The sequence below is a fragment of the Tachyglossus aculeatus genome, chromosome X1, assembly GCF_015852505.1.
Source record: "Tachyglossus aculeatus isolate mTacAcu1 chromosome X1, mTacAcu1.pri, whole genome shotgun sequence".
In the NCBI taxonomy this organism is placed as follows: domain Eukaryota; kingdom Metazoa; phylum Chordata; class Mammalia; order Monotremata; family Tachyglossidae; genus Tachyglossus; species Tachyglossus aculeatus.
In genome coordinates, this window is record NC_052101.1 from 12,969,674 (window position 1) to 12,989,703 (window position 20,030).

The following is a 20,030-nucleotide window of genomic DNA, read 5'->3' on the forward strand; positions in this document are numbered from 1 at the left end:
ACTTCACTTCTCTGGGCCTCAGTTCCTTCATCTGTAAAATGGGGATTAAGACTGTGAGCCCCACGTGGGACAACCTGATCACCTTGTATCCCCCCAGCGCTTAGAACAGTGCTTTGCACATAGTAAGTGCTTACAAATACCATCATCATCACTATTATTATTATTATTACCCCAGCACTCAGTACCATTAAGGGCTTAAAAAATACCATGAATAAGGGCCGGGTGGGAGGGTAATCATGCCCAGGCCAATCCAGAAAGACCAAGGGAAACTGGCGGTCAGCTTTTATGTTCTCAGAGTTCATATTCCTGCAAGAGACATAATGGATGAGTTCACACGCCTTTGGAGAACCTCTCTGGGCCTCAGTTTCCTCTCCTATAAAATGAGGGACTAAATACCTGTCCTCCCTCCCTCTTAGGCTGTGAGTCTCATGTAGGACAGGGCCTGTCACCTCTAATTGATTGCATCTACCACAGTGCTTGGCACAAAGTGTTTGTCAAATACCTCAATCTTTATTATTATTGTTCTTCTTAAAGGCTCCGTGGTTTAACATGATCTTTTCAATCCTATAGGCCGTGAGATGTGTAATCCAGGTGAATTAAAAAGAAGCACAATTATGTGTTTTCCATCCAAAAGGACTCATGCCCTATTAGATTTATGACATAAACAGTGCTTGCCAGTCCCAATTAGTTTCAAGTGAGACCCCTTGGCATCTCGATCAGCAAAAGCTGCCTGGTCAGCTCAGTCCAAAGTCCCTTGGAAGCTGGAAACTGATTTGAGGTGGTCTAACCCCTTGATCAAAGCCTCTGAGATGGTATTTTTCTTTCTTAGATTCAGATGAATTTTCTGCATAGGCAACTCTGTGTATTAGTCGATATGCTCAATTACTTCTAACAGCGCGGGAAAACCCATTGGAATCACCCAGGTTTGGATCTGTTCATCACTCTGTCACGCCCAATTTAAACAAAGTCAGAGTAAATGGAATGAATGTTTGAGTCTGTCGTAGGTCTCTATGCCTTGAATCTTTAGAACATTTGCTTCTGTGTGGTCATTGGATAATTTGGTAACCATTCCAAACCTTCTAATTTTCAATTCATTTTCTGCTGGATTAATACTAGGATGCATGCTTAGTGATGCTGAAGCAGTAGTCTTGAAGAAAGGCACTATCCCTGAAATCCAGGAGAAGTGGAATTAGGGTAACTGGACATACATCTGTGAAATACATCTGAGGAGCCCTGACTGATTCTTATTAATAATGCCTTTTATCGGGCGGTGGGAATTTGCCAAATAAAAGCAGGTTGGTTTAAAGAAGATCCAACACAGATTAAGGAATCTTGGGGCTCTCATGTCAACAGCAATTCAATTTATTTATTTATTATGTAAGTTTTTTATATTAATGTCTATCTCCCCTCTACGCTGTAAGCTCGTTGTGAGCAGGAAGTGTGTCTGTTATAATGTTATACTGTACTCTCCCAAGCCCTTAGTACAGTGCTCTACACACAGTAAGCGCTCAATAAATGTGTCCGTGGAGTCGCTATGGGCTGGAGATGACTCGACAGCATAAGACGAGACTGACCGAATGACTTCGAGTTTACTGTTGGCTGGCTCCTTGGTTCCAGGGAAAGCATTTGACCTCTGCCTCTGTACAATACTAATAATGTAATAATAATAATGTAATAATAATTTGTACAATACTAATAATGATGACGTTTATTAAGCAGTTACTCTGCACTAAACTCTGGGGTAGATGCAAGATAATCAGATCAGGCACAGTCCCTGCCCCATATCAGGCTCATAGTCCAAGGGAGAGGGAGAATTGGTATAATAATAATGATGGCATTTACTAAGCGCTTACTACGTACAAAGCACTGTTCTAAGCACAGGGGAGGTTACAAGGTGATCAGGCTGTCCCACGGGGGGCTCCCAGTCTTAATCCCCATTTTACAGATGAGGTAAGTGAGGCACAGAGAAGTGAAGTGGCTTGCCCAAAGTCACACAGCTGACAATTGGCAGAGCCGGGATTTGAGCCCATGACTTCTGATTCCAAAGCCCGTGCTCTTTCCACTGAGCCATGCTGCTTCTCATTTTATTCCTATTTTATTCCTATTTTACCGATGAGGAGCCTGAAGCACAGAGAAGTTAAATGACTCGCCCAGGGTCACATAACAGACAAGTGGTGAAGCTGGAATTAGAACCTAGGATTCTTGACTCTACTATTCATTCATTCATTCAATCGTATTTATTGAGCGCTTACTGTGTGCAGAGCACTGTACTAAGCGCTTGAGAAGTACAAGTTGGCAACATATAGAGACGGTACCTACCCAACAGTGGGCTCACAGTCAATGGCCTTTAACTAGCTCACAGATATTTTGAATCACTGGGAAAGCATTATAAGCATCTTAATACATACAGACAAAAGCACTAATACCCAGTAAGTGCTCAGTTAACACCACTGATGATGGGAAGCATCCCAGTTGGAGGAAAGAACACGGGCCTGTAAATCAGAAGACTGTTCCAATCTCAACTCCGCCACTTGTCTGCTGTGTGACCTTGGACAAGTCACCTGAATTCTGTACGCCACAGTTTCCTCATCTGTAAAATGTGTTTCAGTACCTAATCAATCAATCAGTCATAGTTATCGAGCACTTGCTGTGCTCCCAAGAACTCAGTTCAGTACTTTGCACACAGGAAAAATGCTAAATAAACACAATCGATCTATTGATTGTGGGAAAGGAACTGTGTCCCATCTGACTGCCTTGCATCCATCTCAGGACTTAGCGAGTGTGTTCTGTACATTAAGCATTCCATAACAGCATTAACAAGGTTGAGAACTATATGGGGGAGGAGACCCTGTGTGAGGAGCCCCCCAGCCCCTCGCCAAGAAAGAGAAGAGAAGCTTCCAAACCGTTTTCTTTGTCTCTCCAGAACGGCCAAGCAAACATTGGGCTGAAGGTGAAATTTGGGCTTCTCTTTCGCAGATTCAGAGCAAGTGGCTGTTTCCACTGTAAATTGCAATTATGAAAAAAAAAAACTTATGCAGGGTTGACCAGACCGATGAATTTTGATTTTGTAAAATTTTCCCTTTAAAGCCTCACATTTCTCTCTGTTCTTCCACACCAACCCATGGCCTGAAAACTCACAAGCTACAGTGTGTCTCACTTCGTGGCTCGTCCTCCATATTTCCAAGTTTTGGCTCGCACCTTGATTCCTTGCAACGGCATTTGGTTACCCACCTCCTGTCTTGGACTTTAGACCTCTAATGAATTTTTGTCTAACTTGCTTTTTTCTTTTTCACCAAACCTCTTTTCCACCTTCTGCTTGTAAACATATGTGGCATAGTGTTACCCGGCTCTGCCACATGTCTGCTGTGTGATCTTAGGCAAATCACTTAACTTCTCTGAGCCTCAGTTACCTCATCTGTAAAATGGGGATGAAGACTGTGAGCCCCACATGGGACAACCTGAATACCCTGTATCCTCCCTGGCGCTTAGAACAGTGCTTTGCACAAAGTAAGCGCTTAACAAATGCCAATTATTATTATTACTTGGACTGTCTCTTTGAAGCCATGAAGTTGAATTTTCAGCAAAGCACGCTAATCCAGGAATGACCCTAAACCAATCAGGTTCTCCTTTACAGTACATGAAAATCAAGTTTTCACATAATCTAGAGGTTCAGTGGACTTCATCTTCCTCACTTCCCTCCAGTTCATTGTTCGCCCAGGTTTCATTTTGAAACCTGACCGGAGGCAGCAAGGCCTGCACACCGATGATTCTGTGCTTCATGTTTGAGCCTAAATTTCCACCAAAATTAACAAATAGAGATTAGGTTCTTCTGCCTAACTCCCTCATGGCCCTCAGGATGTGAAACCTTGGCATTCAATTGGAAAGAGAAACTAGCTTCATGGCTGACTTGAATTTACCAGAAAATGAAACCATTTTGATTGTTGTATTTTAATTTTTTCATTTTCTTCATCAGATCTGCCGTCTGGAACGCCACTTGGCAGGAGGAGATTACCACCAAAGCCTTTTTTCAAGTCACCCAGTAATGTATATCACTACAACCAGTGACCCACCTTGGCATAAGCTGGTAGAACTGGTGGAACTGTGTGGAGGGAGAGTGACCAAGATTCTCCGCCAAGCAAGCCTCTGTATCGGAAGCTACAAAGGAAAGAAGCAACCTCAAATCAAGTATTTGTCTGAAAAATGGATCTTAGGTAAGTTGGTGAATTCTAAGTGGAAAGGAAGGGGACCCTGTCTAAAGACGATGCCTTGAGAAGAACAGAGAAAGTGCTTTCTGTTCTGTGTGCAAGAATGGAGAAGGTTCTTACTGTTCTAAAAATGAGAACTTGGAAGAGTCTTACACTTCTAAATACCCATTAGGGCTCTTCTCTGGATCTGGAGTAAACCATGTCTCAGATTCTACATTGAGATCAGGAGGATTTGCTCACAGAGTTTTCATTCATTCAATTGTATTTATTGAGCGCTTACTGTGTGCAGACCACTGTACTAAGTGCTTGGGAAGTACAAGTTGGCAACATATAGAGGCGGTCCCAACAACGGGTTCAGCAGTCTACAAGGGGGAGACAGACAACAAAACAAAACATGTAGACAGGTGTCCAAATCGTCAGAACAAATAGAATTGAAGCTAGATGTGCATCATTAACAAAACAAATAGAATAGTAAATATGTACAAGTAAAATAAATAGAGTAATAGATCTGTACAAACATATATGCAGGTGCTGTGGGGAGGGGAAGGAGGTAGGGTGGGAGGATGCGGAGGAGGAGAGGAAAAAGGGGGCTCAGTCTGGGAAAAGTTTTCAGTTTTCCCAATCAATCAATCAATCAATCATATTTATTGAGCACTTACTGTGTGCAGAGCACTGTACTAAGCGCTTGGGAAGTACAAGTTGGCAACATATAGAGACGGTCCCTACCCAATAGTGGGCTCAGGTTTCAGTGATGCCCATAATTTGCCCATAATAATTACTGTAATTCTTACTGCTATTACTATTATTAGTATGTGCAAATTACAAGCGTCACGGAAAACTACGAGCATATTCCACATTAACAGTGATTTATTGTTGTTTGTATTACTAGTAGTAGTAGTGATAATAATAATAATGTGCTTACTATGTGCCAAGCACCGCACTAAGTGCTGGAGTTGTTCCAAGTTGTGCAGGTTGGACACAGTCCGTGTCCCACAGTCTAAGTAGGAGGGGAGAACATGTACCGAATCCCCATTTTACAGATGAGGAAGCTGAGGCACAGAAAAGTTAGGTGACTTGCCCTGCAGGCAAGTAGCAAGGTCAGGATTAGAACTTAGGTCCTCCAACTCCTAGGCCTGTGCTCTTTCCACTAAGCCACACTGCTTCCCACGTATTGGTTTCTGAGGAGAAAATGGATATGGAACATCAAAATGATGCTTAGTTTAAAAAGCTTAAAACGCTTTAAAGATCTCTCATTAATGGTCATCATCATCAATGGTATTTACTGGTTGCTTACTGTATGCAGGCACTGTACTAAGCATGTAGGAGAGTAGAGTACAACAGAGTTGGTACACACATTCCCTGCCCACAACGAGCTTACAGTTTAGAGCGGGAGACAGATATGAATGTAAGTAAATTATAAAGTTAATCTATAAATGCTCATTCATTCAATCATATTTATTTATATATGTTGATTCATATATGTTCGAAGAGGCTGAGGGGTGGGGTGAATATCAAATTCCCACTATCTACAGGCTCCCCGTGATGAACCGAAAGAGCTGCAGTGTGAGCTAATTCATTCATTCATTCATTGTCATATTTATTGAGCGCTTACTGTGTGCAGAGCACTGTCCTAAGCGCTTGGGAAGTACAGGTTGGCAGCATATGGAGATGGTCGCTACCCAATATGGGTTCACAGTCTAGGAGGGGGAGGCAGACAACAAAACCAAACATGTAGACAGGTGTCAAAACCATCAGAATAAATAGAATTATAGCTATATGAACATCACTAACAAAATAGAGTAGTAAATATGTACAAATAAAATAAATAGAGTAATAAACCTGTACAAATATATACATATTCTGTGGGGAGGGGAAGGAGGTAGGGCTGGGGGGGGATGGGGAGAAGGAGAGGAAAAGGGGGCTTAGATTGGGAAGGCCTCCTGGAGGAGGTGAGCTCTCAGTAAGGCTTTGAAGGGAGGAAGAGAGCTAGTTTGGTGGATGTGTGGAGGGAGGGCGTTCCAGGCCAGGGGGAGGACGTAGGCCAGGGATCTACTGAGGGACAGGTGAGAACGAGGCCCAGTGAGGAGGTTAGCGGCAGAGGAGCGGAGGGTGTGGGCTGGGCTGGAGAAGGACAGAAGGGAGGTGAGGTAGGAGGGGACGAGGTGATGGACAGCCTTGAAGCCGAGAGTGAAGGGTTTTTGCTTGATTCGTAGGTTGGCAGGCAACCACTGGAGATTTTTGAGGAGGGGAGTGACATGCCCAGAGTGTTTCTCGGGATAAATGGGAGAGGGGCCTGAGAGAAATCCATAGTCTCGCAATACATCCCCAAATATGCAGAACTGAAACACTCAAATGAGTTTCATTCCAAAATACTGGAGGAGAAAATGAGAGGAAAGCTAGAACCAAATCCAAATTACGCCGATATTCAAATCCCTACTGTAACTGCTTCCCCTTCTCGTTCGCCAGCCTGTATTTCACATAGGGTCACAGGGAACACCCAGCCACAGAGATCCAATTCGCTGGCTGAATCTTTGTTATTGAAGAATTCCCCTGGCATTTCAATGCCAGGGTTCATCTATTTCAGCACAGTCCAGTAGATGAACAGCCATTTAACAAAGATTCTCCCTTTTTATTAATAATCAGGCCCAGTCAGATTAAGTGCCTTGCAAATTCCATTATCCTCCAGGTCTGTCAATCAGAAGCATTTCTGCCGTTCTAAATCCCAGGGGTGTCAGCCCAGGCTGTTGGTTTAGAGTTATTCGGAGAACAGGCCGTACTCTCAGTTTTGTGAGTTACTTTCTATTTCCCAAATCTGACTAAACCTAGCTCGGCCACTTGCCTGCTTTGTGGCCATGGGTAAGTCACTTAACTTCTTTAAGTTTCCATTTTTTCATCTATAAAACGAGATTCAATACCCATTTACCCTCCCTGCTAGATTGTGAGCCTTATGTGGGACAGGAACTACTGCTGATCTCATCATACTTTACCCTGCGCATAGCACAGTGTTTGCCACATAGTAAGAAAATCGAATTGGAGAGAATCTCTATCCCACATTGGGCTCACAATCTTAATCCCCGTTTTACAGATGAGGTAGCGGAGGCCCAGAGAAGTGAATCGACCAGCCCAAGGTCACACAGCAGACAGGTGGTGGTGCCAGAATTGAAACCCAGGTCCTTCTACTCCCCAGCCTGTGCTCTGCCCACTCACTACACCATGCTGGAAGGGGTGTCCAATCAATCAATCAATTGTAATTATTGAATGATTTACTGTGCGCTTTACTGTGCAATTGTAATTATTGAATCAATCAATTGTAATTATTGAACGATTTACTGTGCGATTTACTGTGCGATTTACTGTGCGCTTATTGTACTAAGCCTTTGGAAGAGTACAATACAACAGAGTTGGTAGGCATAGTCCCTGCCCACAACCTTCCTCCCAGGATTTGAGGATCTGCTTAGCGTACTCTGCCTCCATCCACATTAAGTCTGATGTACAGAGTAAGATTTTTGCCAGCTCAAAGTAAAACTGGGGGAAGGACTTCAAGGGCAGAACACAGAGGCAGGAAAGAAGGAGATAAAGACAGAAGGTCAGGAGGGAAAAATGACTAGAGAGAAGGAGTTAAAGACAGAGAAAAAGAAGACAGAGAAGCATTGAACAAGAAGAAAAGGCAGGAAGAAAGAGCGATGGAGGAATAGACAGAGGGAAAGAGAAAAAGGCGAGGGAAAAACGGTCGGAAGGGGATGGAGAAAGAAGAGGTCGAAGAAGCAAATCCACAAACATTCAAGATGCTTCAGCCACTGCAAACACTCTTCCACTGCTTGGGCTGGGCTAGGACCACCTCCCTCAATCCCCGTTGGTCAGCTGAGAGAGAACCTCATCATGATTTAAAAGACACAGCATATTCCCGTCGTTTTACAGCAAGTAACATCAAGCCATGGTATTTATTGAGCGCTTACTGAGTTACTGAATTTGTCTGGAAAATACCCATTATTGAAATACCTAGTCTTAGAATCATTAATGAGATTTTCACTTTGTTGATTTTCTGTAGATAATGGCAAAAATCCCCCTTTTAAAAAAAGCCAGTCAGCTATTTTAAAGCTTTCGGTTAGCTGTTCGCTGTTTCCTAAATGTCAGTCACTCAAAATAGTTCACCTAAAGACTGTGAGAGGTACTTAAAGAAAGTCATCTTCCAAACTTTCTTTCCAGATATTTTCTAAACAGGTTTGCATTTTACAATTGAGTAGCCAAGTGGTTCATCATAGTGGTAAAAGCTGTACAGCATTTGAAATTTCCTTTTAAAAATATGGTATTTACTAATGGTATTTACCATTTGCATTTGAATGGTATCAACTCTCCGTGTCAACAACCAATCTTTAAAAAGTTTGGAATTTTCTTTCTGTGCCGAGGGCCAAAATCTTGATCTGAATTCTTATTATTTCCAGACTGGATAATTACAATGGTCTCTTCCTGTTTCTTTTATAGTTTTGTTTACAGGTCACATTAAATTCAGCTATTTGTTTAGTTAGTTTTAATTGGTTTCTTGTTCTGTGATTTTTAAAATTCAAGGGAGTGTCCTCACTGTTGGAACGGAGAACAGTCTTACTGTTGCTTCTTAGTGCTCTTTAAAAGGCAGCTTCTCATCCTTTCTCATAATTCTCATTTTGTTTCTGGGACCCCATTCATTGTACCGTCCGTGCTCTTGGCAACTCCCTGATATTGAGTGTTTTGAAAATATATGTATCACTCATGTAAGGTTAGTTCTACCGATTCTCCGGGAATCCTCAGAATCCAAACCGATATTTATTTTACCCTCGCTGTTTAAAGGTTAAGCCTTTCTCATTTCACAGGTTTTCTTTTTGTTTGTTTGTCCGTTTGGAATCTACTGCTGAGTGGAATTAATACATAGAGAAGGATCTACATACGATTTATCAGTGTTCAGACAGGATTTTGCTCGTTATTCTTATGAAGGGCTGCAATATATTTTTCCATGAAATGTGCTGTACTTAGGTGAGTTTTGTCTTATGCTGTCGAGTTGTTTGTGACCCATAGTGCCTCCATGGACACATCTCTCCCAGAACACCCCACCTCCATCTGCAATCATTCTGGTAGTGGATCCATGGAGTTTTCTGGGTAAAAATACAGAAATGTTTTTACCATTGCCTTCTTCTGTGCAATAAACTTGGCTGCTGCTGCCCAACACGGGTGAGTTTCGACTTGTAGCAGATTGTCTTCCACTCGTTAGCCACTGGCCAAGCTAGGAATGGAATGGGTATATCAATCAATCAATCAATCGTATTTATTGAGCGCTTACTATGTGCAGAGCACTGTACTAAGCGCTTGGGAAGTACAAATTGGCAACACATAGAGACAGTTCCTACCCAACAGTGGGCTCACAGTCTAAAAGGGGGAGACAGAGAACAGAACCAAACATACCAACAAAATAAAATAAATAGGATAGAAATGTACAAGTAAAATAAATATATAAATAGAGTAATAAATATGTACAACCATATATACATATATACAGGTGCTGTGGGGAAGGGAAGGAGGTAAGATGGGTATATGCCTCTGCTTGACTCTCCCTCCCACAGCCAACTCTGATAAAGTACTGGAAACTATCCAGGTGTGAACCTGAGAGGGGACTTAGGTGAGACTGGTCTATAAATTCTGATCAAACTAGTCTTCGGATCGCAAAAATTCTTCTTGCTGTGAAAGAGAAAACAGAGCTAAGTATTTCCAGGATCTGGTCATCATCATCATCAATCAAGGGTATTTATTTATTGAGTGCTTACTGTGTGGAGAACACCGCACTGAGCACTTGGGAGAGTTGATAGACACATGCCCAGCCATGAGGGCTTTTCATTCATTCATTCATTCAATCGTATTTATTGAGTGCTGTGTGCAGAGCACTGTACTAAGCGCTTGGGAAGTACAAGTTTTTACAGGGAACAATCAGTCCCGGGCTTCTCTTGGCTTCTCCAAGAGTCCCAAGAGTCCTATCGGTGCCCTGGGCATAGCGCCAGCAGGCCCAGATTCTGCCCACAGCCAGGCAGAGATGGGCACCCCAAGATGGCATTTGTCATCATCATCATCAATCATATTTATTGAGTGCTTACTGTGTGCAGAGCACTGTACTAAGCGCTTGGGAAGTACAAGTTGTCCTTTTTTTGGTATATGCTAAGTACTTTCTCTGTACCAGCCACTGAACTAAGCCCTGGAGTAAGTGCAAGTTAATCAGTTGGACATAGTCCCCCTTCCACATAGGGCTCACGGTCTTAATCCCCATTTTACAGCTGAGGTAACTGAGGCATAGAGAAGTGACGTGACTTGCCCAAGGTCACACAGCGGATAAGCGGCAGAGCCAGTATTAAAATCCACATTCTTCTGAGTCCCAGGCCCGTGCTCTATCCACTAGACCGCACTGCTTCTCATTGAATGGCATTGAATTACAGTGCCCAGTTAGCCGGGAAAGTTAAAACCTGGGTTTTCAGTCAATCAGTCAATAAATAGCATTTATTAAGTGCTTACCGTGTGCAGAGCACTGTGTACGGGCTGAGCCCCCTTTTTCCTCTCCTCCTCCCCATCCCCCCCACCCTACCTCCTTCCCCTCCCCACAGCACCTGTATATATGTTTGGACAGATTTATCACTCTGTTTTACTTGTACATATTTACTATTCTATTTATTTTGTTAATGATGTGCATTTAGCTTTAATTCTACTTGTTCTAACTTGACACCTGTCTACATGTTTTGTTTTGTTGTCTGTCTCCCCTTTCTAAACTGTGAGCCCGTTGTTGGGTGGGGACCGTCTCTATATGTTGCCAACTTGTACTTCCCAAGCGCTTAGTACAATGCTCTGCACACAGTAAGCGCTCAATAAATACTATTGAATGAATGAATGAATATAAAAGGGTTGGCAAGCACGATCCCTGCCATCCAGGTGCTCACACTCTATGTGAATCCAACAGGGAGACCCAAGGAAGGCTGGAGAAGCAGCAGCTAGAGAAGCCTAGTGGATAGCACCCGGGCCTACGAGTCGGAAGATCAGGGTTCTAATCCCGGCTCTGCCACTTGTCTGCCATATATCCTTGGGCAAGTCACTACACTTCTCTATGCCTCAGTTACCTCATCTGCAAAATGGGGATTGAGACCATGAGCCCTGTTTGGGACAGGGACTGTCCAACCCAATTGTCTCGTACCTACCCCAGAGCTTAGAACGGTGCCTGGCACATAGTAAGCGCTTAACAAATGCCATAACTATTATTATGATTATTGGCAAATCTGCTAGCTCTTTAGTCAGTGGTCACTCACCCATCTTTCCCACCTCTCAACCAGGAATGCACGCTCCATTATTATTATATTTGTCAACCACTTATTGTGGGTCAAGCAGTGGGATAAAAACAAATTAAGCAGGTTGGATACAGTCTCTGTACCACTCATTCTAAGTCTTACTCAGTGGAAAGAGCCTGGGCTTTGTAATCAGAGGTTATGGGTTCGAATCCCAGCTCCCCCACATGTCTGCTGTGTGACCTTGGGCAAGTCACTTAACTTCTTGGAGCCTCAGTTCCCTCATCTGTAAAATGGGGATGAAGACTGTGAGCCCCACGTGGGACAAACTGATCACCTTGTATTCCTCCCAGTGCTTAGAACAGTGCTTTGCACATAGTAAGCGCTTAACAAATGCCATTATTATTATTATTATTATTATTATTATTATTATTATTATTATCTCCTGGGTCACCTAAGTAGATCTTGTTGGGGGGGGCAAAGAAGCAGGGACAGACAGGGGATGAAGGGTCCTAGAGGAGCCCCTGGAGGGACAGGGACTGCGTCTGTCCAGATTATTGTGTGTCTGCTCCAGTATTTGACTCAGACTGGGGTACTGGGGTATTAGTAGTAGTAATAGTAGTAGTAGTAGTAGTAGTAGTAGTAGTAGTAGTAGTAGTAGTAGTAGTTTTAGCAGCATCTTGCTGTGGGAGGGGAACGTATCTGTTTATTGTTATACTGTACTCGCCCAAGCACTTATTACAGTGCTCTGCACACAGTAAGCACTTAGTAAATATGATTGAATGAGCAGTAGTAGTAATAATAATAATTATTATGGTATTTGTTAAGTGCTTACTATGTGCCAAGCACTGTTGTAGTAGTAATAATAATAATAATGATGCATTTATTAAGCCCTTACTATGTGCAAAGCACTGTTCTAAGCGCTGGGGAGGTTACAAGGTGATCAGGTGGGTCCCATGTGGGGTTCACAGTCTTAATCCCCATTTTACAGATGAGGGAACTGAGGCCTAAAGAAGTTAAGTGACTTGCCTAAAGTCACACAGCTGACAAGTGGTGGAGCCGGGATTTGAACCCATGACCTCTGACTCCAAAGCCCGGGCTCTTTCCACTGGGCCACACTGCTTCTCAGTAGTAGTAGTAGAGTCATTCAGTCAGTCATTCGTATTTATTGAGCACTTACTGTGTGCAGAGCACTGTATTAAGCACTTGGGAAAGTATGATATAGCAATATAACAGAAACTTTCCCTGCCAACAATGGGTATCACTGTTATTATTATTGTGATATTTATAATAATGGCATTTGTTTCAAGAGAGAAGGAGGAAAAAAAGATGCTACCAATGGGAAAACTCTGCCTGCAAAATGAGCGGGTCACTTCTAAACCTATTCAGAACTTAATTTGGAGGTAGGCACTCAGTCCTGTTAAGATTTTGCTTTAGAATTTTTCCTTTTCTTCTCAATTTCCATAACATTTTCATAGCGTGATTCATTACAAAGTACTTTGCTAGCCTCTGAAGCCACCAAATGTTCTTGAAATTCTTGTATCTTCCAGACAGTAAAATCCTAGCTACTTCAATTTTAATGAAGTACTGTTAAAACTCCAGCACAGGCGTGTCCAGGATACAAAATGGAAATGAATTTAGTTGACGTAGCAGGCGACAGCTTTCTTGGTCATTTTTTACCCTGTAATAAGAATAGTATTTGTTAAGTGCTTACTATGTGCCAAGCACTAGCCCTGGTACACAGGAGGATAGGAGAGAGGGATACAGGAGAGCTCTCTTCTTCATGGTTTTGCCTCGAGAAAGAAAAATGAGGATAGGTGTGAAGTGTCAATATGGATATTCAGCACTGTTCTATTAAACATGCACTGTGTGTCGAGAACTGTTTTAAGCACTGGGGTAGATAGAAGTTAATCTGGTTGGACACAGCCCCTGTTCTCCTTGAGGTTCACAGTCTAAGTAGGAGGGAGAACAGTTATTGAATCCCAAGCGCTTAGTACAGTGCTCTGCACACAGTAAGCGCTCAATAAATACAATTGATTGATTGATTGATTGAATCCTCATTTTGCAGTTGAGGTAACCGAGGGATAGAGAGGTTAAGTAATTTGCCCCCGCTCACACAGCAGGCAAGGAGAAGAGCCAGGATTAGAACCGGGGTCGTCTGACTCTCAGGCCTGTGCTCTTTCCACTAGGCCATGATGCTTCTCCATGTGCACTGTAATAATAATAATAATAATAATAATAATAATGATGGCATTTATTAAGCACTTACTATGTGCAAAGCACTGCTGTAAGCGCTGGGGAGGTTACAAGATGATCAGATTGTCCCTCGGGGGGCTCACAATCTTAATCCCCATTTTGCAGATGAAAAATTTTACACATTTTATACAATTTCATATATTTTACACTGTAGCCCATATGCCAATAGTTGCAGATGCCTAGTTGGGTCTCACTACATAGCATGGCCAGGTTCAACATGGCTCTTTACGATCGGGGCCATTTTCAAATGATAAGCCATTCTTGGATCTTAAACAACTGTGGGAAAGTAATGCAAGGATTCTCAAAAAGTCTTGCCAAAAATGTGTAACCTCGTCGTGATTTCTTTATAATTGTATTCTTCTGTTTCAGCAGCCCTGGCTTTTGGTCAGCCTTTTCAGATATTGTTTCCCCATCTAGATGTTTTTAGAAAAGAGATCGCTGTCAGAACAAAGACCTTTCCTCTCCTATCAGTGATCAATAGTGGAACCACTTCCCCACAGGCCCAAGGGCTAAGTTCTGGGCCAAGGACCCTCCTTCCTTGGTCTCACTCCAAGCGTCAGAAGCAAGTGGTTCTCGGAGACATTTTTGTCCCATGGTTAGGACGTTTTTAACCAGTGTACATTCATCATCAATCGTATTTATTGAGCGCTTACTGTGTGCAGAGCACTGTACTAAGTGCTTGGGAAGTACAAGTCAGTAGAGACGGTCCCTACCCAACAATGGGCTCACAGTCTAGAAGGGACAAAGACCCCTGAGGCTTCTTCAGAGTTTTGTGTGTGTTTCTCCATTCCCTCCATCCCTGTCTGTCCCTGCTTCTTTGCCCACCCAACAAGATCGACTTAGGCGACGCAGTCGATAAGTCTTAGAAGGAGTGGTACAGAGACTGTATCCAACCTGCTTAATTTGTTTTTATCCCACTGCTTGACCCACAGTAAGTGGTTAACAAATATGATAGTAATAATGGAGTATGCATTTCTGGTTGAGAGGTGGGAAAGACGGGCGAGTGACCATTGACTAAAGAACTAGCAGATTTTCCAATAATAATAATAGTTATGGTATTTGTTAAGCGCTTGCTATGTGCCAGGCACTGTTCTAAGTTCTGGGGTAGATATGAGATAATTGGGTTGGACACAGTCCCTGACAGTGGATGCAGGAGATGTAGCTCTTAACAATAATAATAATAATAATAATAACAATAATGATAATAATGGCATTTCCCCCTTTTAGTCTGTGAGCCCACTGTTGGGTAGGGACTGTCTCTATATGTTGCCAACTTGTACTTCCCAAGCGCTTAGTACAGTGCTCTGCACACAGTAAGCTCTCAATAAATATGATAGATTGATTTGTTAAGTGCTTACTATGTGCAAAGCACTGTTCTAAGCACTGGGGGGATACAAGGTGATCAGGTTGTCCCTCGTGGGGCTCACAGTCTTAATCCCCATTTTACAGATGAGGTAACTGAGACTCAGAGAAGTGAAGTGACTTGCCCAAGGTCACACAGCAGACATGTGGCGGAGCTGGGATTAGAACCCATGACCTCTGACTCCCAAATTTGTGCTCTTTCCACTGAGCCACGCTGCTTCTCAATCTTACCCGTCAATCAATCAATTTTTTACTGAGAAACAGCATGGCCTAATGGAAAGAGGATGGACCTGAATGTGAGGGGACGTGAGTTCAACTCCTGGCTCTGCCATTTGTCTGCTGTGTGACCTTGGACAAGTCACTTTACTTCTTGTGCCTCTGTTACCTTAACAGGGGATTAAACTGTGTGCCCCGTGGACTGCGTCCAACCCGATTAGTTTGTATCACCCCAGCGCTTGGTACAATGCGTGGCACATAGTAAGTGCTTAGCAAATAAAATAAATGGCATTTATTAAGCCCTTACTAGGTACAGAGCACTGCCCTAAGCATTTGGGAGAATACAATTCAACAGAATTAGTAGACACATTCCCTGCCCACAAGCTTGCAGTCTAGAGACAAGCCTACAGTCATGAGACTGTACTGTAAAGACTGTGGAGTACAGTGCTCTGCACATAGTAAGCGCTCAATAAATACGATTGATGATGTGGAGACTTACTCTCCTGAGATGCTTCTTTTGTCTCCTAAATGGAGCAAATCTCCAGGGAGCACAGCAAGAAGTGGAGCAGCAGCAGCCGCAGCCAGAACCAAAGAAAAGAGAGAGAAACAAATACAATAATTAACGATAGTAATGATACCGGTACTTATGCAGCGTATACTATATCAATCAATCAATCAGGGGTACTCATAGAGCACTGTATTTAGCACTTGGGAAGTGCTTAGAAGATTGAACAGATTGAAGCGCTTAGAACAGTGCTCTTGATTGACTGATGAGAGCAAAAAGTATTTGTATTATTGGATGCATAGATTCCCAGCTCCCTGGCCTTGTGAGGCAGCATCTCTGGGTCTGATAAAACTCCAGTTGGTTTTTAAAACATTAGGACTGAGGCGAAAGGACCTGGAGTTCATTATTACGATTCTGTGACTTTCAGACTGGGATATACTGACTTTTTGTACCCTTCCAAGATAGTGGATCTGAGAGAGAGACTATTTGGGCTGTGAGCTATTTGGCTTTAGTCATGGAGACGTTTTAACAAGTCCCACTTGCATGTTATTTATCATTTCCTGGAGTTTTTCATGTTGTTCCTTTTCTTAGTTGGCTTCCTAAGACAAAATGACATATCTGTTATGTCTCACATTAGCGGGTGGGATATAGCAGATATCGACTCAGATGCACACACAGATCCCTGGATACATACACACACACACCCCTGCTCACCACTTACAAGAACACACACAAACACACCCACCCCACTGATGACACTCACAATGAGTGGTGAGGGAAGAGAAACAGGCTAGGAGAGGAAAGAAGAATGATGATGAGTGGGGAGAGAGTTCAATTCATTTAATCGTATTTATTGAACACTTACAGTGTGCAAAGCGCTGTACTAAATCCTTGGGAAAGTACAATATAGCAATAAACAGACCCATTTTCCACCCACAACGAGCTCATGTCTAGAGTTCATTCATTCATTCATTCAATCGTATTTATTGAGCGCTTACTGTGTGCAGAGCACTGTCCTAAGCGTTTGGGAAGTACAAGCTGGCAACACAGGCGGTCCCTACCCAACAGCGGGCTCACAGTCTAGAAGGGGGAGACAGACAACAAAACAAAACATATTAACAAAATAAAATAGATAGGATATGTACAAGTAAAATAAATAAATTTCTGAGAAGCAACATGGCCTAGAAGAGTACAGAACCAGAAGTCAGGAGGCCTGGATTCTAATCCAGGCTCTCGGACTGTCAATCGATCACACAGTCATATTTATTTAGCACTTACTCTGTGCAGAGCACTGTACGAAGCATTTGACGTAACAGAGTTGGGAGACCCGTTTTCCTGCCCATGAAAAACTCAGGGTTTAGTGGAGGAGACAGACATTAAACTCCAAGAGAGTAGGGATCTTATCTATCAGTTACTATATTGTACTCTCCAAAGTACTTAGTACGGCTGTCTGCTCACATTAAGCACTCAGTAAGTGCTTAATGAGGCAGTGTGGCTCAGTGGAAAGAGCACGGGCTTTGGAGTCAGAGGTCATGGGTTCGAATCCCGACTGCCACATGTCTGCTGGGTGACCTTGGGCAGGTCACTTAACTTCTCCGAGCCTCAGTTACCTCATCTGTAAAATGGGGATTAAGACTGTGAGCCCCACGTGGGACAATTTGATCACCATGTATCCCCCCCCAGCTCTTAGAACAGTGCTCTGCACATAGTAAGCGCTTAACAAATGCCATCAAAAAAAAAGTGCCATTGATTGCCTTAATAAGTGTGTTTGATTGCCTGCTGTGTCACCTCAGTCAAGCCACTGAACTTCTCTGTGCCTCAGTTTCCTCATCTGTAAAATAGAGATCAAATACCGTTTCTCCTTCCTCCTTTGACTGTGAGCCCCATGTAGGATAGGAACTGTATCTGATCTGATTATTATTAATATTATCATTATTAATATTATTAGTTAAGCATTTACTTTTTGTCAAGCACTGTTCTAAATGCTAGGTAGATACAAGTTAGATTAGAGAAGCAGCGTGGCTCAGTGGAAAGAGCACGGGCTTTGGAGTCAGAGGTCATGGGTTCAAATGCCGGCTCTGCCAATTGCCTGCTGTGTGACTTTGGGCAAGTCACTTCACTTCTCTGGGCCTCAGTTCCCTCATCTATAAAATGGGGATGAAGACTGTGAGCCCCCCATGGGACAACCTGATCACCTTGTAACCTCCCCAGTGCTTAGAACAGTGCTGTGCACACAGTAAGCACTTAATAAATGCTATTATTATTATTATTATTACTATCAGACACAGTCCCTGTCCCAAGTGGGTCTCAGTCCAAGTAAGAGGGAGAAATGGTATTTAAACCTCATTTTGCAGGTGAGGAAACTGAGGCACAGAGAAGTTAAGAAGTTGAGTTGCCCAAGGTCACAGAACAAGCAGTTGGCAGAGCCAGGATTAGAACCCAGTTCCTCTGACTCCATAGCCCATGCTCTTTCCACTAGGCCATGCTGCTTCCCTAGGCCATGCTTGTATCGTTTCTACCCTTAGCACAGTTCCTGGCACGGAGTAAACATTTAATAAATACCACAATTATTAGTAGTCTTAATTGGGGCTCAGGGGCCCAAGAAGATGTTGAGAGGAAGAAAAGTCCTAAGAGAGGACAGACAGAACGAGCGAAGAAGGCATGACAGGGGGTGAAGCAGGGAAAGCCTCAGAGCCAGAGAGGGAATCCGCACTTACCCAGTTCTCTAGTTCCATTAGGTTAATTGCAGTATTTGTTAAGCTGTTACTGTAGTAAACACTGAGGTCAATATGAGATAAACAGCTTGGGCAGAGTCTGTATTCCACCTAGGGCCTCACAGTCTAAGTAGCGGGGCAGAGTGTGTCTTGTATTCCCATTTCACTGATGAGGAAACCGAGTCACAGAGAAATTCTAACTTGCCCTAGGTCACACAGCAGGCAAGCCAGGCAGAGACTCCTGGTCCTCTGCTTCTGAGGCCCATGCCTTTTTCCCTAGACCACACTGCTCCTTGGTTGCTGGAATTTTGTTCTCAATTCTGTTCTGTAGGAGACGGGGCCAAAGCCAACTTGCTCAGAAGGCGTTTCCCCCCCCCTTCAGGCAGTGGTCCCCGGCAGCTTCTTCCAGAGGATGCTTGCTACGGGAAGCAGCGTGGCTCAGAGGAAAGAGCCCGGGCTTTGGAGTCAGAGGTCACGGGTTCGAATCCCGACTCCACCAGCGGTCAGCTGTGTGACTTTGGGCAAGTCACTTAACTTCTCTGGGCCTCAGTTACCTCATCTGGAAAATGGGGGTGAAAACTGTGAGCCCCCCTTGGGACAACCTGATTACCTTGTTACCTCCCCAGCGCTTAGAACAGTGCTTTGCACATAGTAAGCGCTTAACAAATACCATCATCATTACGGGCAGGTGGGAACCAGTCGCAGGGAGCCTCCACCTCCCAGGACCTCCAGTGAAGCCCCTCCCATGGCCTCTTCCCTGAGGGAAAGGGAGGGGATGTGTGGCTGAAGTGGAGCAGCTTTACTCCATCACCGCTGCCCTGACTGGCTGGCATGCGGTTCCATGGGACCAGAAGGAGCCGCCTGGCATAGAAAGGGCCTTGCCCAGATGGCAAACCACAGCAGTAATAGCTCTTCCCCTGGTCAGTCTTCCTGACCCACCCCAGCCATCTCAACAAATCACTCTCTGGCTGCCGTTTCCCACCCAATAAAGTAAAAAGCGATGACACTGTCTCCTGTCATGGAAAGAGAGAGAGGTAGAGAGAAAAAGGGAGAGAGAAATTAAGTGCCCCTCTCTAGGGAATATGCTCAGGCTTTTAAAGGTTAAAAATAGAGAACGAGATGCCAATGCAAAGACAGTCCTAAGTCCTTCTCCTCAGTTTGCCGCCCTAAGTCTCACTGAGCTGGTCCTTTCCCCTAGAGACAAAGTCCAGCCAGTTTCAGGCTCTGGGCCTTCAGACTTATGCCATCCTAAGTCTCACTGAGCTGGCCCTTTCCCCTAGAGACAAAGTCCAGCCAGTTTCAGGCTCTGGACCTTCAGACTTATGCCGTCCTAAGTCTCACTGAGCTGGCCCTTTCCCCTAGAGACAAAGTCCAGCCAGTTTCAGGCTCTGGACCTTCAGACTTATGCCGTCCTAAGTTTCACTGAACTGGCCCTTTCCCCTAGACACAAAGTCCAGCCAGTTTCAGGCTCTGGACCTTCGGACTT

At 43.7% G+C, this 20,030-nt stretch overlaps 1 protein-coding gene across 1 annotated transcript in view; it reads left to right on the forward strand.

The window, feature by feature from the left end:
- The window catches only part of MCPH1 (microcephalin 1), a gene marked incomplete at its 5' end in the record, with an annotated part of 367,307 nt that overhangs the window by 303,576 nt on the left and 43,701 nt on the right, over positions 1–20,030 (forward strand). Inside the window, one exon of the mRNA XM_038771659.1 lies at positions 3,974–4,211. Coding sequence (XP_038627587.1) covers positions 3,974–4,211 — 238 coding nt within the window. The remainder of the gene's footprint in view (positions 1–3,973; positions 4,212–20,030) is intronic.